At 40.9% G+C, this 21,638-nt stretch overlaps 1 protein-coding gene and 1 long non-coding RNA gene across 2 annotated transcripts in view; one reads left to right on the plus strand and one right to left on the minus strand.

Annotated features, from left to right (window-relative positions):
* LOC106744685 overlaps positions 1–21,638 on the minus strand; it is a 178,081-nt gene that overhangs the window by 88,886 nt on the left and 67,557 nt on the right. Inside the window, exon 4 of the mRNA XM_014619639.1 lies at positions 1,133–1,413. Within this exon, the coding sequence (XP_014475125.1) occupies positions 1,133–1,413 (281 nt within the window). The remainder of the gene's footprint in view (positions 1–1,132; positions 1,414–21,638) is intronic.
* LOC106744686 overlaps positions 12,417–21,638 on the plus strand; it is a 116,462-nt gene continuing 107,240 nt past the window's right edge. The window contains exons 1-2 of the long non-coding RNA XR_001374471.1: positions 12,417–13,202; positions 13,661–13,694. This is a non-coding gene — a long non-coding RNA (uncharacterized LOC106744686). The remainder of the gene's footprint in view (positions 13,203–13,660; positions 13,695–21,638) is intronic.

A 21,638-nucleotide genomic window follows, 5' to 3' on the forward strand; every position in this document is an offset into this window, starting at 1 on the left:
ACCACGTTCGTGCGTTCCTCCCCCCTCCCCCGCTTTCACCCCGTCTCCTCGTTTCCGGCTGTTGATACGTGCTAATACCGCCGCTTACTGATCCATTTTGCCGCGAATTGCCGTTTTTCGCACGAACACGGCTCGACAATACCGCAGTTGATTAATATATATTCGTCGTATTCTGTTCAACCACTCGCGCACGAGAGTTTGCGGTCGCTATATGGCTGTTTCTCATTTTCCCGGGGATCCTCCTGCACATATTTTTCGCGCTGGTTTATCCGAGTCCTCGTGCAACGTCCGAGCCATCGAGGCATGGCTTCTATGCGGTATCAGAACAGCTCGAATACTGCAAACGTTGCTGTTTCGCTCGCGGGGATTGTTGCTGCAAATTCTTTTTTTTCCGCGTCGGATAGTTCGGCATTAAGCGCGCCTGTCGCGGCGAGTGCTCGCGTGCGGACACGACGCTTTTCACAAGGGTGGATACGATTTGGCTGTACCTTTTTTTTTAAAGCCGACTGAAATATTTAGTTAACGCAGCGTAATTACGAAAACTCCTCTGATCTTTTCTTCATTTTCCCTCTTATTCTCTTATTTTCTTTTTCTTTCGCCACGACGAAAATCTGCATATACATTCGCAGAGATGTGTCATATAGAATTTATTCGTCGGATCTCAAAGCTTCGTTTTAATATTAACTTCACAGTGCTCTTGAAAAGTTTCATGATACAAGAATTCGTGTTTGAAAGTAAAAAACGCGTCTGAAATACGCAACGGCGCTGAGTTACGGAAAAAAACTCATACTTAAAAAGTTGGAATCCTTTCGTTGTTTGAAAAAGAGAAATATGGTCGAGATATGGTAGATAAAGAACGCGAATAGCGTATAGTAACATTCACATTTTCATGCGGGCGCGCGTGCACTTTCCAAATCGCACTGTCCGACTCTCGCCGTGGAATCACGAAATTATTCGTCGGGAAGAAGAGGATTTTCGCGAGAAGGAATATTCGAAGGCCAGGTATCGAGTGACAATTCCGCGGCAAGGTTGCACGCGCACGCACTGGTACCAAGTAGGATCCTCGCTAGGATATTTTCCGGCGAGTGGCAGTGAAAGGAATATTTTATCGCGTGCTCGCGGACGGACCAACCTGCTGTTGATGTTGGTGATAGTAGTGGTGCGTGGGTGTGTGCCGGCCCATGAATTTACCGCTGACGAGGTCCAAGAGGCTCTGCCTCGAGGGTAAAACCCCCCTGGACACGTTCTCCGCGCTCTTGGTGTCATCCTCCTTCTCTCTGCCGCCCCCGGCTCTGCCATCGCCGGTCCTTCCGGTCCTGCCATCCCGGTGCTTCTCACCTCCGCAGCTCAGGGCGGACGCGGAGCCGACGCTTAGGCGATGCCTCACGCCACCGCCAGCCGATGTGATGACGCCTGCAACATCAAACGGAGATTCTTGTAAACGCAATGCTTTTTTAAATAGATCTACGTGGCTTATAGATCTGCGCGACTCGTTCTCTTTCTTTTTTCTCTTTCTATCTCGGAATTCCGACTGCTTATCTTGAAATTATTTTGCTTTCGTTATGCATGACGCGTACCCTCTGCGAGCACCTTTTTCTTATCTATTTTTAGTAGTAAACTTGTATGTATATTAATTACCGTGTACCTCTAATTTGATATCATTATATATGCACACGGATAAAAATAATTTGGCACAGCAAATTTTATGCTGCTGCAGTAAAATCTATTAGTTTATGTGTTATTATATGAACAACAAAAGGATTTATTAAGAGTACTAATTGCTATTCGCCAGATTATTTTGGTAAAAACAAATCAAAAAATGTAGAAAAATGGAGAAAAACACTATTTTGTTCTAACAGCAAATTAACTTGTCCTAAGGAAATTCATTCAGCAGAATATTTTCTGTCCTGACAACAAAACAGTTTCTGCCGTAATTACGAATAATTTACTAAATTAGTAATATTAACTAAATTTTATTGTTAACGTAACGAATATGCAATAATAACGATGGTTTCACTACACAGCAAAATTATTTTTCTCCGTACAAATTCTTTCTGATGGAATGTAAGGTTTAAGCAAGCATTTTCATCGTTGGAGTTAATATAACATGCGACGTTTGTTTCACGGAACAGTCGCAACTCTCGTAATTTACATTTTACATTTAAGATTTATGATTATACATCATCTCTCGAGAAATTTAATAAGTTTAGCGGAACGTAGAATATTCCAGTATCGAAGTCGCGATTGTCTAGTGGGACACAAAGCTGTGACACTGCTATCCTGAAAAAGGGCATAATAAAGCTTTGCGTCGGTACCACCTGTGGATGTGATGACGCCCACAGCGTGAGAGAGATTCCGGGGCGAGTCGGATGATCCCTTTTTCGCGTCTCATGAGTGTAGAATTTCCTGCGTAACGAGGCGTAACGAGGAGTAAAGCGCAACGTGCACGAGAATAACGTAGAGACCGACGTGAAACATAAAAAGTGGAAAGTGATTAATTATTTCTTTTGTTCAAAACTCGATCTTGGAGATTTAATTTCAGTATGAAAAGAAAAAGAACTTCAAGTCAAGATTACACGGTTTTTTCTATGCGGGAAAAACTGCTGAAACTCCATAAAAGAGAAGAGAATCTTGAAACTTCTTTTTTAGATTTCTTAACTCGGACTTCTCACACTTACTTGTCATCCTTATATTGTTTATTCTTTATTAAATGAATGATACGTGAATTTACGTTGAAAATAATGCCGACTCGGTGCCGGGAAAACTCGGGGCTAAGCATTGCGAGGATCACGTCGGGAAATGTGAAGAGGAATAAGCGAATTTTGCGGAGGTGAAGCGTCCCTGCATTATCTTCGTGTGCGATGACACCTGCAACGTCAAAGAGACTGCAACGGAGCGAGTCTCGCTTTCTTGCAGCACGAGAGATTACGGCTCATCCACTTTTGCTAGATAGTAACGAAGCGTGACATGATAAGGGCGTAAAATCCGAGCCAGAGAAAGCTCGCTTCCGTTTTGAATCTGTTTAACCGGGAATAAATTCTCAGATAAGGTCTATCCTCCGAGAATACGAATCACGATTTCTTCCCCGATCGAAATCGCGCGAGATCTCTTCCGTATTTCCATTTTCGCCGCGGAACAATCGCAGAAATGTTCGAGTTACGAACGAACGAGATGAGCGTCGCGAAATGTCCTCGCGCCGCGAATGAGAAAACATTAATTTCTCCAATCAACAAGTTTCGAGACTACCCACTTGCACATGTTTACAGACCTGATGTTAAGTAATAACCTCACAAATTCGTTAGCACGATGGAGGTATATAAACTCGTGACAGGAAATGAGAGAGAGAGAGAGAGAGAGAGAGGAACTCGCGCACCGCCGTAGGGAAGCCGGACGGTGGGAAACGAGGAGAACGGCGAGAAGAATAATTACATGAAAGACGAATGAAAATACGTGACCGAGACTCGTTCGCGTTAGAGTAACTAAGTGTTACTCTAGAAGCGTCATAACGAGATTCCTGCTCTCTTCTAGTTGTTTCACAAATAATCTTGCGCGCTGCAGCGTCCTCCATTAAGATGGCCGGGAAAAACGATCGCAAGAAAATCTGCGCCGACGTTCTCTTCATTACTCTCCCCTGTTATTTTCTCGTTAATATGACGGCACAGAATGCGCAAAACAAGCAACGGGAGAATTTGGCTCGAACATGAGCCAAAGAAAGAGCTTGCGAATTTATGTTCGATAAAGGCTCGTTGACGAGTGTTGCCGTTCCGGTACCTCATTCGGTCAAATGAGGAGTGGTCGCCAGATGATTTTTTTTTTAATTAAAGCGTATTATTGCTATTTACGTAGCAGGTATATCGAACTTTAACCGATTACCCACATTTCTTCGACAAGCCAAATCCGAGACGTTTCAGAATGACATTTTATAATGCTTTACAGCGTAATGACTGTACCTTTGTCGCGCTAACTTTGATTACAGAAACAATATTTTCGTCAGTACAATATAGTAAGAATAGGTAAATATGAGCGGCAGACAATTCCAATTACGGTGGAAAGTCTCGTTAAGAAGGTCTCCGCGCTCCAGCGACGGTACAGTGGACATAAAAGTAATTGCTTTCTGGCAGTCGGGAGAATTAATAGGATAAGTTTCGAAGTGAAAGAACTAAGATAAATTTAAGCACTTAGCGCGAGAGGTATGTAAGGCAAAAAATTTAAAAACGACGTTAAACGTCGATTTACTTCGACATCATTATAATAGAAACGTCGTCTCCGATCTCAACTCCCTTTTTCAAAAGATCTCCCGATTTTTCGACGAAATAATTCACCGAGGGGGGAGAAGAAAAACTGTCATCAAAAATTAACTTTAACGTGTTTCTCGCGCAAGTTTTATGAAAATCGCAAGCACTCGGAGAACGGGATTCGCTTCACTCGAAATATGTGCAAACGAAATGATTTTAGATCGACCAAATGGGAAGTTCCGATGAATTATGCGCAGCACGCCTGGCGGTCATTATGGCAGAGGACGAATTAATTCTAGTCGGGAGCTGCGTCGCGAGAGGTTTATTCGCTCCGAGCACGACGTGGCCGATGCTTTGGACGAGGACCATTGTACCGTTCTCTCAAAGACCGACAGAACGCAAATATTGTGTTCGGGTAAATGTGCATACACACACGGCATACATACAGCCCCGGCACGATAAGGCCAGGTCGACAATGAGAACGCCACTCGCCCAAGAGAATTTACACATTTTCCTGCCGCGCACGTTCTTTATTCCGAACTTCATCGATCCGGTGAACGTCCGTCCCTTTTCCTCCTGACCGTCCGGTAATACCCGATCCTTCCGACGTAGGCGACGATTTGCGCGGCGTTGCGCGCGTTGCGCATTTTAAAACGTTAATCAAAAACAAAAGGGGAACGTCGGGGGCGCGACCCCATAAACCGTAATTTACGACCATTATGCGCCGCTCACGGCGAGCCCTTTTAGCTCTTTTTTTTCCCTCAACTTTCGAATCTTTTATGGATCTCTTGGCGAGTTCGCGGCGTGGCGTCACTCGGTATTCCAGAAGAGGGGGTTGTTTCGACGTACGTCACGTTTAATCGTGATTTATCGTGAGATAGAAATTGTGCGATACGAAAAGCGGAATTTTTTTACTTCAAGTTCGGATTTCATCGGAGTCGTAAAAAAATGTTTTATGACCGCGCACGTTACTTGCTGTTTGTTTCCTCGCGTAAATAAAAAGGAAACAAAAAACAAAAGGGAAAACATATCCGGCAATATATGCATGTTCTTGTGCCAGTGCAAGCGCACATGTACGTGCATTTGAACTTGAACACGTGCCTTAAGATAGGTGGTCGGTCAAATCATTCTTTTAGGAATCCTTTTAACTTTTAGTTGAATATTGATGGAAATTCTATTTACACGCGTCTGTAAAGTTACAAAATTGCCGACTATTCGGTAATTGAAGTATTCGAAACTAAAAATAACATTTTTATGTGTTCTTTCAGGTTAATATCCTATTTTTAACTTCAATTTTTATTTCTTCTAGAGCATATCTAGGATTTTAATGAAAAACTACTATGATATTAAGGACTAATATAGAAACATTAAACAATAATTCCTGAATTATTGATTATTTTGTTTTGAAAACACAGCCGTTGGCAATTTACAATTTAAAATAATACTCGCGACATATGTATATGTACACATATTTAAATATTTACATACCATTTTTATTATGTATGCACTTCTATTAGTTAAACTGACGTATAAATAAATTATTAATAAGAAAAATAAAAAAATAAATAATATCTCGTTTTATAATATTGTGTATATATTTATCCTATTAGTATATATCCTATTGTGTATATATTTATCCTATTTTCGCTCCAAATTAATATTTATTACTTAGATAGTCAAATAAAGTTACAGGAAAGTATTCTTTCAATAAATAATAAACTTATATAGGATCCTTTAATATTTCCATCGAAAATATCCGGCATTCTACGGCCCAACTATCTTAAGAGTGAGATTAAGAATGAGATCAAGAGAGAGTGAAGATTTTGGCCGCGCGATTTCGCTAATCCGAGAATTTGAAGTTCGTATGCCAAGCCATGTCATTTCCGGAAACCGACCGTCTCACGGACGGACGACTTCTTCCCGTGAAGGATATATTCGCTTTCCGAACTTTTCCGAACGAAAATATCGCGATTCCAATATCCGTCTGCCGCCAGGTTCTCGTCGGCTGCACCGTTCTGTCGCTAGCACAGAAGAAAAGTAAGTTTAATGGTGACGCCGCGGCTAAACGGAAATCCCCGCGACGGGGAAATCGAGAAAGCGCAGCGTCAACGAGAAGCGAGGTAAAGTTAATTGCCCTTCGTCGCGACGTGCTGGCGGGGAATAGCAATGATATAAACGAAATTGAAAGAGTATCAACACGAGACCCTTGGAAATCATCGTTACGTTCGATACAATTGAATGCGCCTCTAGTATCTGCCTCTTTATGTAAAAGTATTTTACGCGATGCGCTCCAGTATCTTTCGAATTTTGCTTTAGGTATTTTCGGATCAAACGAATCGTGTAATTTAACGCTATATCTGACAGATTGATAACAGTAAATATTTAATCGCGCGGAAAAGGTTGAATATATCAAATTAATCAATAAAATAATAACTTTAAATTATTTGGTAAATAACTGTAATGCATGATACGTAAATATTCATAGACACGGGGCACTTGATTCGGAACGGTGTAAACTGAAACTGCACAGAGAAAAATAATCCTGCTGTTGTAGCGAAACCACAGCGTTGCTGTTGCATATTCGTTGCGACAGCGATAAGATTTAGTTAACATAACCAAATTAACGAATTATTCATAATTAGAGGAGAAACTGAAAATTAGAGCAGTTTAGTTGCCAGGATAGAAAATTTTGCCGAATGAATTTGTCCGTAGAATACATTAATTTGCTAAGCAATTTGCTAGAACAAAACAGTGTTTTCCTACATTCACTAATTCACTTTTATAGCAATAAATAATTTGTAGATTCAGCAAATAGCAATTAGTATTCTTAATAAATCGTTTTGCTGTCCATGTGGTAATTGACAGATTTTGCTGCGACAGCATAAAATTTATTGTGCCCACAAATGATTTTTCTCCGTGTGCAGAACACATTATGAATATCTGCGCTCTTAGACAAAGTATCAGTTGATTTATTGCCAACTATATACGAGCGGAGAATATTTGTATCTTCTTTTTTATCACTTGGCGCGCTGCCCGGCACAGGCCGCTAGTTATAAATCGAAGATTTGCCGTAATGCCGAGGGGTAAGAATACCTTAAGAAGGATCTCGTCATCGAGCGTTACCGCACGATCGAACTGCTGACCCGTAACGAAAATGTCAAGCCGCGAACCGGATAAGGCCTAATGCCACATATTGTCGGCGAGACAATTTCGTATACGGCGCTGGGGCGTAGAGGACATGGAGGTAACATCGATCGTGATGCCCGTTCTAGGGGAAAATGAGAAATTGTCACGAAATTACATATCGTGTCGCGCAGGATACACGCTGCAAATCCGGCCGTAACACGCGCTCATTTCCGAATAATGCGCGTACGATGTCCATGCGTGCAACTGTCTATTTTCATTAAACAGTCGCGCACGGTCTTGTCGTTGCGCATTGTGCGGCGAAAATTGCATACGTGACAATCGGGATGTTCGAGGGATGGCACCATCGTAATTGCGAATTTAAGACCGATCGTTCTCGACGACGACTCGCGCGCTTATCTCTCGTTCTTTCGAGAGAATCGCGCATGTGTCGATGTCGAACTGCTAACAAACAGCTCTCGCTCCTGCCTTCGTTCCGACATTCGAGATTGAGGAAATGAGAAAAAAAAGGAATCAAAGACTCGAGGTGAAATTAAAACGGATGTTCGCTCTCAACGGGACGAAGAACGCGCGGCAGAAATTTCATTCCGGCGTGTTTTTGACACTGCGTGACAGGCACAAATGGAACTCGGAAAAAGGAGCGCGGCAAGCGGAACAACAATATTGCAGGTAGGCGATGCGTCCAGCCTTGCCGATATATATGGGATCGGGCAAGCTTTCAGAGGTGCTCCGAAAAATGTCGGCTTTTTTCGGAAACCAGACGCGATTCAAAGCGCAGGAACGTTCGAGAAGAAACGCACGAAACGCGCACTCGATAGTCGATATGGATATGTAAAGATGAATTCGTGTGCGACGGGCCAATTGGAAGGCAGACCGAATGTAGCACGTTGCATTTGCACCAGAGCGCGGACCGCTTCCGTCTGAAATACCGTTAACGTTATATGGCGACGCGTATACGTCGGACTACATAAACTTCGGTAGCGAAAGTGTCGGTGCATTAGTCGTGCGTTATCGAGCGCGTAAAACGTGAACAAACAAGAGAATTGGGAAAAAAAAAAACAAGAAAAATAGCGGATCATTTTCGAGCGTATGATTCCGATCTATTGAACGGAGCGACGGGAAAGTAAAAACGAGAAACGCTGGAAGGGTTGTTTGAACCGTTTTCTGGCGAAATTAAAATTTAAACAAATTTTTCGTATTTTTCCGTCAATCTTGGTAGTGACATCCGTCGAAATTCAATCATATTGATCGAAACCCCGATGCAATTTAATGTACGCTTACGAATATACACCGCCGGAATGTGTCACAACCATGCCATCGAAATTTGCAAATGTACCGCTGCGTTATCAATCACGTAACCATTAGTTGGGGATTAGAAAGCCCCATTAAAACTTACTACTGATTAAAGCTGATCCACCAGTACTTCAGATTAATGTCGCAATTTGCGACGTGCACTCGACGGTAGCCACTGCACTGTTATCGCCACTAACATTAATATAATGCGCCTTGCAGCGGCGATAGAATCAATATGCTTCGCACCGATAACAGTTCGTATCGCAGGAGAAGCCATTCTGCTAATCGTTCGCTGCAGAGTCCGCGCACCGAAGGTAGTGGTAAACGCCAGCGCATAACCTGAGCTAACAGAGTGGTAGCGATAATAGTAAATTGCGAGACCGACGCTACAGTATTTTCAGCACCGACGTGCCGCGATACGCGGCGTAAATAACATGCACGCACGAGAGAGAAGAAATTTTATAGTTTGCTTGCAAGTTTTTGCATCGAATCACTTTCAATCGGATCGACTTTCAGAGAGACAAGCTTCGACCACGTTGTAACGAATACAGCTAGCGAAGCATGATAGCACGTAATAGTAAATTCGCTTTGACGGTATAAACGTCTTTTATTTTATAAGCAAATAACGCGACAAGAGAGCGAAGCTCGTAGGAAGAACGGAAATATATACGCGAAGACGACGAGACATGATACAGAAATATTGCGAAGGAAGTCTGAAGTAACGTCTAATAAGGACGAGTTGTGTGCGGATGGAATTAGTACTTGAATAGCACGGCGTGGCTCTTCCTGGAGAAACGTATCTACATTCCGAAGGCAAAATCTTGCGTTACGTCAAGTTCCGCGAAACAAAAGCCAAAGGTACTTCGCTTTTTTGAGAACGGAACACGTCAAACGAATGCGACGAGATCTCCCCGACAAATCAATTGAAAGGGACCTTCTTCCGCGCGTGCATCGTCTGAAGAATTACATTTCGACGTTCCGTATTTCGTAATAAACGTCGGTTTTTTTTCCCCCCACGGAATTCGGAAACTGCGAGGACCGTTGGAATTTATGTATGTATGGATTTTCGAATGAGCTTCGAAATTTTTCGGCAAATTAACTTTAGAGGCAGGATAGCAGCGTTATCTCATTATTTAAGCTTGTTATCAGTATTATCGGATCCTGTTGCGCAAATTTGGATAATAATGAAGTAACGTTATATGAAAGTTCCCTCGCCCGCTCCCTCTTTAATTAGTTAATATGCAGACGCTCCGCAGTCATGGAAATTCATGAATATTATCTTCTACCATGTAGCTAAATGCTTTTTTTAGGATGCTTCTCGTATCCCCTCCTCCCTTCCCTCCCGCCGCGTTAGAAATTCAAATAGGCCGCACCACGAATCGGTTGATAACTTAAACCTTGCGCTCGCTCGGGTCAATCGGAAACAAGTTAATCGCGTATCACGCGTAATTACTAAATGCAATTTCGTTCTAATTGTTCATAATTGAACCGCGCCAGGCGCAGACATCGTAACGACTTTTTTTAGCATATAGAGAGGATAGCTGCAGTGCGCGCGCCTCGCTTTTAGTCCAATTATCTTTCCCGACAATTCCGGAGCACCGCAAAAAGATGACGTCTCTCCCTTTCCCTTCGCGAAGCTGTTTATAATTCCAAAACTACCAAACAAGTCTTCTTACACTTCTATTTGCGAGCTTTCTCTCTCTTTCGGGGACACTGTTTAGATATTCGCGAGTTAATATGTCGAGATAAAAAAAGACAAAGCTGTCAGCGTCGTTGATAACAATGGCGATATTAGTACGCGTAAAATAGCCGCAAAAACAAGGACTTAAAACACGCGGTTATCGGCAGTTCCGTTCGATGGAGAGATATTCAAGTTATATTTTTGACGTGTCTATTTTCGCGTTGGACATGTTTATGTCTCAAGTTCCAGATTTTCGCGAAATCGAGCCGTCCAATTTTGCAACGCTCCACATTCGTTTCTTGTTTTGCGAAATTTCGCGAAATGAAACAGTTAATACGCTGAAAATATCGGCAAACGTAGATGTCAGAATGCGCGCCCGTCCAACGGCTGATCGAGTTTTATTTTCTTTTATAAGATTCCGACAGTATAACTACACGATTTGTTAAATCAACGACGAAGTAACGGAATGTTAATTGAAGCGGAAAAACACGCGTGTTTTTCAAAACAATTAATTGGTATTCCGTGAATACCGTCGTAACGAATTTTGTGATATTTCATTTTTAACGATAATCTGTAAGCGGGCATAAACGACCTTAATACGTATCAATAACATCATATTCTGTTACCTGGTAAATTTATAATTCATATTTATGTTTACGTCCGTATTTACGTTCGTCGACAGAATATTTCCATTATGGAGTTTGCTATACCGATGCAATCAAATTAATGCCGCTGTCGACGCCCACTTCAATCGCTATCGTTGTTTATCGTAAGCAGAATAACTTGCGCTCTTGCGCAACTTTCGAGCTAACAATTTTATCTGTTAAATTAATGTATACCAACGTCGAATAGCTTGGAGCTTTTACCGGTGAATAAACAGCCCTTCGTTGTTAAGAGAACAGACGAAAACATTTTTTTCAGCACCCCAGCTTGACGTTTTCGTCAATTCCTCGTCAATTCGCGTTTATTCGCGAAAAAATCAAGCGTGATCGATATTCTACGGGATGACAGATGGCAGTAAGGCCATTTTTTTTTCTTTCTCGACAACGATTTCCCGTATTAAAATTTGCTAATTAAATACACGTCACATACGACGACGGATTGAATATGACTGATAGCGGAGACGTTTTTGACGGCGCTTTCGACTCGCAGAAATAATCAACGTCATATCCCGCAGATTTCATAGTCCGCCTCCCGTCGCTCCACTTCCCACGAGCCCCCTTTTTACGAGATTAAATTCCGGTCAGGGCAAGTTCCAGGCATGGGCGACGTCGGCGACGCGACAACTCGACGCACAAGATCATAATGTCCGAAAAGAGAGAGAGATGGCATTTTTAATATAAATAAATATGTCCCTCGAATACTTCGGATGCCAATCTTTTGTCGGACGACGAAGTGATCGACTTTGTTGAAGATCACCCAGATACTGTATAAACGTTTAACATACATACGTGACAGCGGAGCTTACTTCAAGAATAGCTGTTAGTCGCAATAACGACTCTAATTTCTTGCAGAAATAAATACCAGATGATATTTCCGTTTCTGAAACGTATAGAGACGTGGACGTGTATAAAGCTGAATGTTCGCTCGAGCAATCGAGGTTATATGCTCCACGAAAACCGTCCACTTCGTTTCCCCGAATATTAACACTCTAGACGTGCAAAATAAATAATCTTACTCACCAGAGCAGCTGTATCGCCATTATCTCGATGGTGGCTACGATTGTTCTAGACGATCGGACTCGAGCGGACGCAAGACGATCGGAAAAACACGATCGATTTACGATCACGTCCACTGACTAACGCTAATTAACGCGGCGCGATAATCGCCCGTCACTTTGTACTACACTCACGCGACGTTCATTACGGCGTACGAAACGAGTAAAGAAACGCGGAACACGACGATCGTCTCTTCGCAACTCACAGCCACTCACGATGCAGCAATGGACGACGCTTGAGATGCGACAAATGTAAAATACGCGGCAAGACGTGTAACTGCACGTCTATGCACGGATCTATGCGGTGGCGCGACAGTCGCAAAACACGCGCAAATGGCGAGCGAGCGAGTCAACGAGCGGAGTAGGTATTAGCACATTAACTAACCCGAAAGGCCATTATCGATGCTTGGAGTAGCAGTCGGTAAATTCGACACTGGCCTACTCGCGCGCGGTATTCCCTCTCGCGGAATAACATGCCCCGGCACGAGTGATACGACGAGTCTTGTGGCCGAGCAGAAGTCATCTTATTTACTCCGCTTCGCCGCGCGACGACTGTCCTACGCGAAAGCGCCGGGAGATAAATTCAAGGTGACTACGTGAGTCAAAATACGATTCGCCGCCGTGCCTGCCGAACGTATCTTTATCGTAAGCGTATTTATTTATACGTAAATGAGTATCGGATATGTCGTATTTAGCGATGGGAGAGCATCAGCCAGGTAGTTAATCTGTTTATCAGATACAGTGGTTTTTTTGTTCCTCGACGTTGTTCTCGCGATCAGCACGTATACGCCGCGCACTACCGTAATACCGCTGCCCGCGTGTTCAACGTGAAGTTGCCGACACTTTGAATTTACCGTATGTGAAGCTGGTCGAGCGTCCATTGTTGCATCGCGGAAGCTGGCACGGAAGCATTCGTATCGTCGTGTTCCGCGTTCTTTACTCGTTTCGAGGGCGTGTTTCGTACGTCGAACGTCGAGAGTGCCGTAGAAAGTAACGACCGATCGTCGTGTCGCTTTAATTAGCGTGATCGGCGCGTAGATCGGCCGTGTTTTCGCGATCTCGACGTGCCCTTCGTGCGAATCTAAAATTTCCCGAGCAGCCAGGAAGAGACAAAATGGCCATGTTACGACCAGTGAGTAAATTTAGTTATTTCATATGTCACACCGTTATAGTTTTAATGGCTCGAAAAGAACCGGTTTTTTTAATACTCCGCAATTCTTTCCGGTTTTTCCGCAAAAAACGTTTTCCCCCTTTTCCACATATTTCTCTCTTTTAAAGTGAAAAATGGGAAAAGTGGTTTTTTTTCAAACTACACATATCGCGATGTATAATAAATAACAAGTATTCTGAGCAACGAAGCAGTCGACTTTTATAGAATCACGGTCTCGTTACACAGACTGCGCACACTTGTGACATTTATTTTCGCAGATAATCAGATTTGCAATTACCTATATAATAATTATTCCTGAAATACGCTCTCCTTCTTCATATATCTAATTTCTGGGATAAGCTTTGTTTCCGTATCTATTTATAAAGCTACTACTATTATTATTATTATATTTACGTAATAAAATCATTTTAACTTTTCAGTCATAGTCAACGAAGCAGACCACTTTATGCCCATGTGAGTGACCGGTCTGGAATGATCGGAGCTAGCGAGAGGACAATGGCTCGTGTCATCGGCTGGCGAGTGAATTTATTTATTACGCGTGATTATTCGCGCATTTATCTCGTTCATGGCGATTTGACAATGTCGTTGCGTCATAGCAAGCGCGGACTCTGATACGCGCTTGCTATATAATCTTCTACGTTATTATCGAAGATGTACAAAGACTAAAATGCGTTTCGTCCATATATATGTATCTGCAAACAGAACCGATACTGATTCGTGCTACTCGTAGTTACGAAATATGTTTCGTGTTTCCAGGCGACTTTCAACTCGGGCACGAATACGCGCTCGAAATTCTTTGTACACTTCGATTCCCACAAATACACAGAATACACAGACCATAAATTCGTACGTGTACTTTCCCTACACTGAAATTTCTTCGTTCAGAGACAATTTTTACCCAACAAACATTTATTCGCACACCAATTCTGTCATAATTTTTATCAAAATTCATGTTAAATATTCGCTGGGCCAAAATATCAGAATAAAATTTAAGAAAAGTTTATACGTAAAATTAATCGAATTAATTGAGGAAAATAAGTTCAAATTATTTTATTTCAATATATCTTTAGCACTTCATATGTTTCAGAGCTAGAGAAATTTAATTTCCGGAAGCCTTTTAATTTTAAATTGCATGCAATTAAAAAAAGAATCGTATTTCAATATTGTTAAAAAATTGATTCCAAATCAGTAAATGTCTTGCTATACGAAGCATATGTACGAATCTGTGTAGTCGTCCTTTGTGTACAATTTTACCGTCGCGTTTGTGAGAATCGCGCGCTGCACCGATCACGAAATGTTTCGACCGGTTGGCATTTTATGGTGGGTTCGAATAAATCTGACGCGGGAGATATTCTAAAGTCGATCCTTCGTGTATTCCTTCTCGGAATATTTATGCAGTCACGATAGATCGTAACATCGATCGTATTTCTTATTTCGGATCCGCGTAAGAGGCAAAAGCGGATTTCCATTTATCTTCTGTATTCTTGTTACGATGTTTCGAGATATGTGTATTCGTTCCATAGAACGGAAGATGCCGTTGGCTTTAATGACATCGCCGATGCAGCAGCAGAACGAGGCGCGTTCTTGCGCCATAAAGCTTCATTCTTTTTGTCTTAACTATATCGATGGACTCGCAGAAAAGTATTGGTCCGCTCTTGGCACAAACGGCAGCGGCTCCAATTAGTCTCTTCTTGATAAATCAGTGTCGGACTCCAAAGTTTTTAAGTTCGTATAACAAAGCTTTAGTAGAGAATGAAATACGAAAGCTGTTTTATCTAGAAACTTCTGACAAACTACTACTTCTTATCTACTGGGATTCACATAATTAGTATGCATATTCGCGTAGTTAGTAAACCGGTGAAGTATCATGAGAATAAGTTTTTCTCATGTTTTCAGTTTTTGAAAAAAACAAGTTATTTTATTATATTAAAATAAATATGCATGATGAAAACTGAAATTATTTACTTGCGTAACCTAAAAAAATGACTTTAAAAACGAGAATAGTTTATTTCTTGGAAATAAATAATTTCTTATTTTTAGCACACCATTGCTTATATCTGGTGTCCTAGAAAAAGAATATTCATTTAATAAAGATATATTGTTCTATTGAACGATGACACTATTATCGATAACTAACGCGGACTATCTCGGAATTAATTACGTCATTACCGGACTAAAACTCGACCTCGCTTTCCGGCATCGTTGAAGCGCGACAACGACAATCCCTCGCAACCCCTTGTAAACAGAAGATAGAATCGATCCTTCGAAACATGTGCGCGCGTCTGTTTCGAATAATCGAAGCGATACATTACGCGTACTGAATTCAGAAGTGAAACAAAGTTCGAACCTTTCTCCGACTCTCGACTTTATGTTATGAATGCGTTATATCTTCTGAATCTTGACATTTTGACATTTGACATTCTGAGCTCAGGAAGAAACACGTGTTAATACACAACCCCATGTATAAAACTAATGTTTTACATTATATAGTTACATTAAATTCACGTAATGGTTAAGTTTGATCTAAAACTTTGTAGATAAGAGCATAGCAACAGAACATAACAATACAAGGCGACGATTATATTCTACTAGAACAGTGGAGAAAATGATTCCTTGCGGAGAAAGTTTGGAAATGGAGAATAAAATATTTTCATACGCGGTTGTTGAAAATCGTTGAAGATGAAAAATCGCAACAAAGATATGAATTTTCCAATCTTCCAATATCCAAATCTATTTTCCCGGAAATGAAGTCCTGTTCGAGAAAAATGTTCCCTACCGCTTCGATTTATTTCGACGCGCGACGAATCACCCTATCCGTTTGTATCATCGTTACAGCACCTCGTATTATTTGGAAACTATCAGCGCAGAAACGTGCAGCCTCGTTGTTAGCCGGTATTTTTGGGATGGGGAAAAATTCTATAACGGCCGAAGGTAGGATACGCTATTACTATGAAAAACAAAAGCCCCGGCGAGTGTTTTCTATATCACCTGCACAGAGGGGAGCTTTGTAACGACATGGCACGCGGGATTACAATAGAATTGTATTGCGACCGGCGCGTGCCATTGGTTTTCGTTACGCGTGTTCGCACTTACAACCATTAATTTGAATACGGCATCACTTAAACGCACGCCGATGCATGCATGGTAGGCAGCAGTCATTTACGTTCTCGCCTATAACTCGATGAATTATATTTTCGTCAACGATTCACTCGAAAATTCCGCGGTCATTCCTGGCGCTCGACGCGCGGGCGGGCGGAGCAATCGAGTGGTAACGTGTTGGAATTCCGCGACAGTAAAAAAATTTCTATATTAATTTTTACAGGTATTTAATACAAGATCCAAGACAACGCGAAAATTTGGTAACTTTATTATTAAGTAAATTTCAATATCATCCGAGCGAATATGGCGCGAAACTATTTGATTTTTACCTTGATATTATTAATTGGCGTACTAAGGTAAAGTTCATTCCGATGGAAGGGGAGAGAAAATTCTTCAAAGATGATGCACTTTCAAAGGTATCTCGGGTTCCTGGAAGTTAGCGCAGAAGCGTTCTCTCGCGAGAATTGGGCGCAGTTTTGTTATGCAAGTCGCGGGTGGCACGAGAAGCTGCCTTTGGAATCTTTTCAGCGGCTTACGCGATCGTCCTGTTAAGCAGCGGTGTCCCATGCATACAAACGGAAGGAAGAAATGGTCAATAAATGTTCCCGCGACGGGTAAATATAGCCTCCGGATCTGCGCTATGCTTTCTTCCCTTGAATTTCTTAAAAGTGTTCGTAAGCACAGAAGTGTACTCGCAGGACCATTCGATCTCTTTCGCTCAAATAAAGCGGACGTATTTTCAATTTAATTCGTTTATTCGAGAGAGAGAGAGAGAAAGAGAGAGAGAGATGAGTTTCTGTACGCCCACAATATTCGTCGTCATATAAATCGGGTCGGATTGCATCTACAAAATTCTAGCTAACGTTAAAAATAAGAGGAAAACGCGAACTAGTTTCAACGGCGCATTTGCCGATCGTTCGGCGAATCGGCGTTGTACAATCGCACTTGGCGCATTACATTCATAAATTATTCCGTTCAATATCGCAGACGTACTTTCTTACTACGCTGTTCGTTCGCGAAAACGTTAAATCATACTGCTCCTTTTATATTGCAAGATCAGACCGATATCGCATTCGACTATTCAAGGATTTTTTTTTTCCTTTTTTTTCAAATGGAGCTTATTTTACGAAACTTCTTCTTTCTTCATTCGGAAGGGTATGTCGAATAAAAATTACTTATAAATTGCCATGTCGCGTGCTCTTAGGTCCCTGACAGCGAATGTAAGACATTTTGCGATGGAAGCTTCTACTGAATTTCCGTACAAACTTCCAGCTATGTTATGTTGGCGCGTCGCCTTTGAGACTGCTGAAACTCCACGGAACTTTGTTTCCGCTCGTGTATCCTGGAAAGTACATTACTTCTTCATAAACGCACCTGCGTCGGTCAACGATAATGGGGGGAGGGAAGGAGGGAGGGGGAATTATAGCTTCCAAATTTTTCCATGCAAATCGCTCGCTTCCGCGTGGCACGCAATTTATGCAAAAATGTTCAAACTGATATCATTATATAATATTGTTAAAATATCATTACCAAAGACAGCGATGGTTGTTACAAATTAATAGGCTCTCTAAAAGTTTAATAGTCAATTTAGCAAGCATTTATCCACAACCACAACTAGTACGAGTTGATAATTTTGCACATTCAATTATGCGCGTCGAATCTCTGAATAGTTTCTATAACTAAACTGGAGGATTAATTTGGATTAATGCTAAAATTTCGCCTTCAGTTAGTTTCCATTTAGCATACGGTTCAATTAATTATTCATAAGTCTTTATAGACGAATAACACAAAATCGATAACTCATTTTCACCGTAATTCACTGACGAACTGCTTTATTTTTCCCTGTCCGAGTTTTTTTTTCTTTCACACCATCAGAATATTTGACAGTTATACCGATATAATATCATATTTTATTATCGTATGGTCAAATATTTTTTAATAATAATAGATATCTTAAAGTATCAAAAGCAAAAATAATATAAAATACACAAATACGCGGCGAAACTGTTAAGGGCAGATTTAATTTGAGATATTTTCTTCTGTTTTGAAAAACGATCACATTTATATTAAAGTAATTAACCTAAGCTCTTGTGAGCATTGGCGAATAATTGGAGCATCGAAACGATCATGTTGTTCGCGTATATAAATTCGCGGCAAAATTAATCGAACTCGGTGGACAAAAATACTTTTTGTCGGTTGGAAATAGTCGTAGTAGCAGAGACGAGTGTAGTGACAGTATCGCCGCCCGTTGATCCTGTCAACCGGGCACGTTGAAAGTCTGTAAGCCGCTGACGCGTACATAGCACGAACACGTGCACGCGTGCCCGATAGATACGTAACCAAGTCGACCCCACAAATGTACTCGCGCCCTGAAAATTCGAGCTTCGTAGCATCCGAATGCAAACAAATATTTGCTCGTCTCGCATCGCGGCAATCTCTGTTCAGAGGTGCTTCCATGGAAATCTCCATGACACGTGAGCTCTTTTGATCCCCGTTATTGCGTTTGCAGTTAATCGCCCGAGCCAATTTTACGAGTTATACTTTCGACTTCAACTTCAACAATAGCAGCCTTCCGTTTGCGTGTTTAATGGCGCGTTAATTTTATCTCATCTGTTGTTTATTCCTTCATGAAGAATTTTGCCCTCTGAGAAAAAATATTTCCACATAGAAAGGGAAGACTTCCGCGGAAGAGAAACCGTGTGCGAACAACTTAAATTGAAATTTTTCCCAACTTTCCCGACTTCTAACTCATCTTTCGTGTCTTCGCGATATATTTAGTCGCTTTAAAAAAAGGGGGGGGGGAGAGGGGGAAACGTGCGAACGATGGTGCGCGAAACGCTGACATTGATACATTTATGAATTTCCCTTTCACCCTAAAACTTTTTTCAAGTATTTGCCGCGGCGCCGTAACCTTTAAACCATGCGTTACTGGAAAAAGTTTCGGGTAAAAGTTATCCATTACAAGAAGTTTTAAAATAAGTAAAAGTTACCTTCTGGGCGTCATTTTTCTTTTGTAAATTATATCTCAATTTTCTCGCAAGTTCTTTGGCAGCGAAACTTTGAACTCCCAACGCGATTCTAGTTTTTATCGGCGATAACATTATTGCTGCTTACAACTGGAAAAATGATTAAGAGTCACGCGTATTTGTTTTGTATTTCAACTTACAAGACGCGCAGATAAAATAATGACACGTTGCAGAAATTACGTAATATATGTACATATATACACATCTACGTGACTATACACAATTTATATATTAGGCAAGTATAGATTTTATCACAAAAGCGTGCTATCTGACATAATAAAAGCTGCGCTTAACTATTCACAAAAGCTCGATATCGCTGAAAAATAATACGGCAATTTTAATATTGACAGTTTTAAATAGTCATTTGATATCATGGAAGCGAGTTCGCTATAATAAACCCCAGGCATTTTCGTCGTTTCGATGTTTATTATTTTCATTAATCCTATTCGCACAGTAAATTATTGATCGTGCAGTCAATCGCTCTTCGTACTATTTATTAGCCTTTCGTCAAACCGCACGGGATCGATAGCGACGGAAGCGTGCGTTATCGGGTACGATACGTGATCAACATGAATAACAATAACCTCCCTATGGTGAAGGTATCTGCCGGCGATAACAGGTATAAATCAACTCGTAAACGAGTTTGATTTACGAATCTCTCTCTCTTTTTTTTTGATTTTCATAACGTTTTTCAAAATAAAACAACACGTTTTCCTTTAACAACGTCATACAAAACCGTTATTTAGTTTGTCGTTTTTGTATTTTTTCAACTTGGCCGATTTGGAGAGCGAGTTCTCGATCGGTTTTGTCTTAACCTTTAGCGCGGGCGAAATTTCTTCTTCGAGCAGTTATTGCGTGGTATCTTCGTCAACATGATCCATATATAACCCTCTTGAGGTTTGAACTATTGCATATCAACAGCATTATCCATTCATAGGATCGATATCGGCAACGATACCCGGTCAGATAGGTCACCACAGTATGGACTTGATTTCCACCTGCCGCGTGTTCCTCGTTGTTTGTCACAGCTTTTATCGAATTAGCAAGTGCATTAGCTCACTGACACACGCGGCGTGCTGCTGGCTAGATTAGATCTTGATTGAATTCTTTATCCATCTGCTCGGGGCATCGACTGAAGAAATCCAAGATAATCGCAAAACAGACGTTTCAATTCGCTCGTATCGCACGTTTCCATCTTCTTAATAACTTGATAATTTAACAATTTAATAATTTAATAATTTTATCGCTTTAAAAATTTGAAAATGTTTTGCGTTAATTATCGTGATCCCTCGGCTACCGAATATGCTCGTCACTGATTGACGGACGTAGACGGTTCGCGATTGGTGGGAGGTGACTTTGTCCTTTTCGAAGGTTTAGGATTAGTTGTTTTGGTACTGTCGTGCATCACGTACTTATCCATGAACGAGTCATTACAGCACACACATACTCCGCGACGCGGAGTTCGTGTATTAATGCGTTGTTTACAATTCCCATTCGATCGTTCGAATATTTCGTCGGATATTGAAGTATTTAATCGGGTTCTCGCCGGTATTAATTAAGATGTTTTTCCGACCGAATCGTACGCGAGTGATAATGCCAGCAAGTGTTTTGCGCAATGAAGCTTCTAGAAGCAGGAACTGAATCGGGAAGACTGAGGATACGAAATGTCGGCTAGCGATTCACCATATATTTCCAAATATGTTGAATCATTTAATATTATACAGGATGTTTGATAAATTTAGCGAGAATAGGATGATACCCGAAATAGATTGAAATTTCGTATCTATTCTAAGGCCAACATTCATAGTCAGTCATCAATTGATGAATAATCATAACTTCATGAATCTTTGATTATTTAACAACCTGTATTTCTTTTACATAAGAGATATTTAAATCAATAGACGAGTAACGGTCCATGAGTACGAATCTGTAATTGATTATGCTGTCAATCATAAATTGTAAATAATTCACAATTACGAATATCGGCCGAAATATTGCAAATGCTAACATTTTATCTCTCTATTAATTCTCTTTGAGACGCGAGTTTCGTTTTGAATCTGTTAACATCTATATTATTACTCTGTTTGATCTTGTTATTCTACCAAATCTAAAATTTTAATTCTTATTGACATTTAATATAACTGTTATTTTTGCCCATATAACTTCTTCTTTTTTACTCTCTCTTAAATATTTAAATCCTATCGAGATTTGCCAATAAAATAATAATAATACAAAGGTTATTAACAAAACAAATTCGATTTATTTATCCATT

The sequence above is a fragment of the Dinoponera quadriceps genome, unplaced genomic scaffold, assembly GCF_001313825.1.
Source record: "Dinoponera quadriceps isolate SergipeBrazil2010 unplaced genomic scaffold, ASM131382v1 scaffold1352, whole genome shotgun sequence".
NCBI lineage: Eukaryota > Metazoa > Arthropoda > Insecta > Hymenoptera > Formicidae > Dinoponera > Dinoponera quadriceps.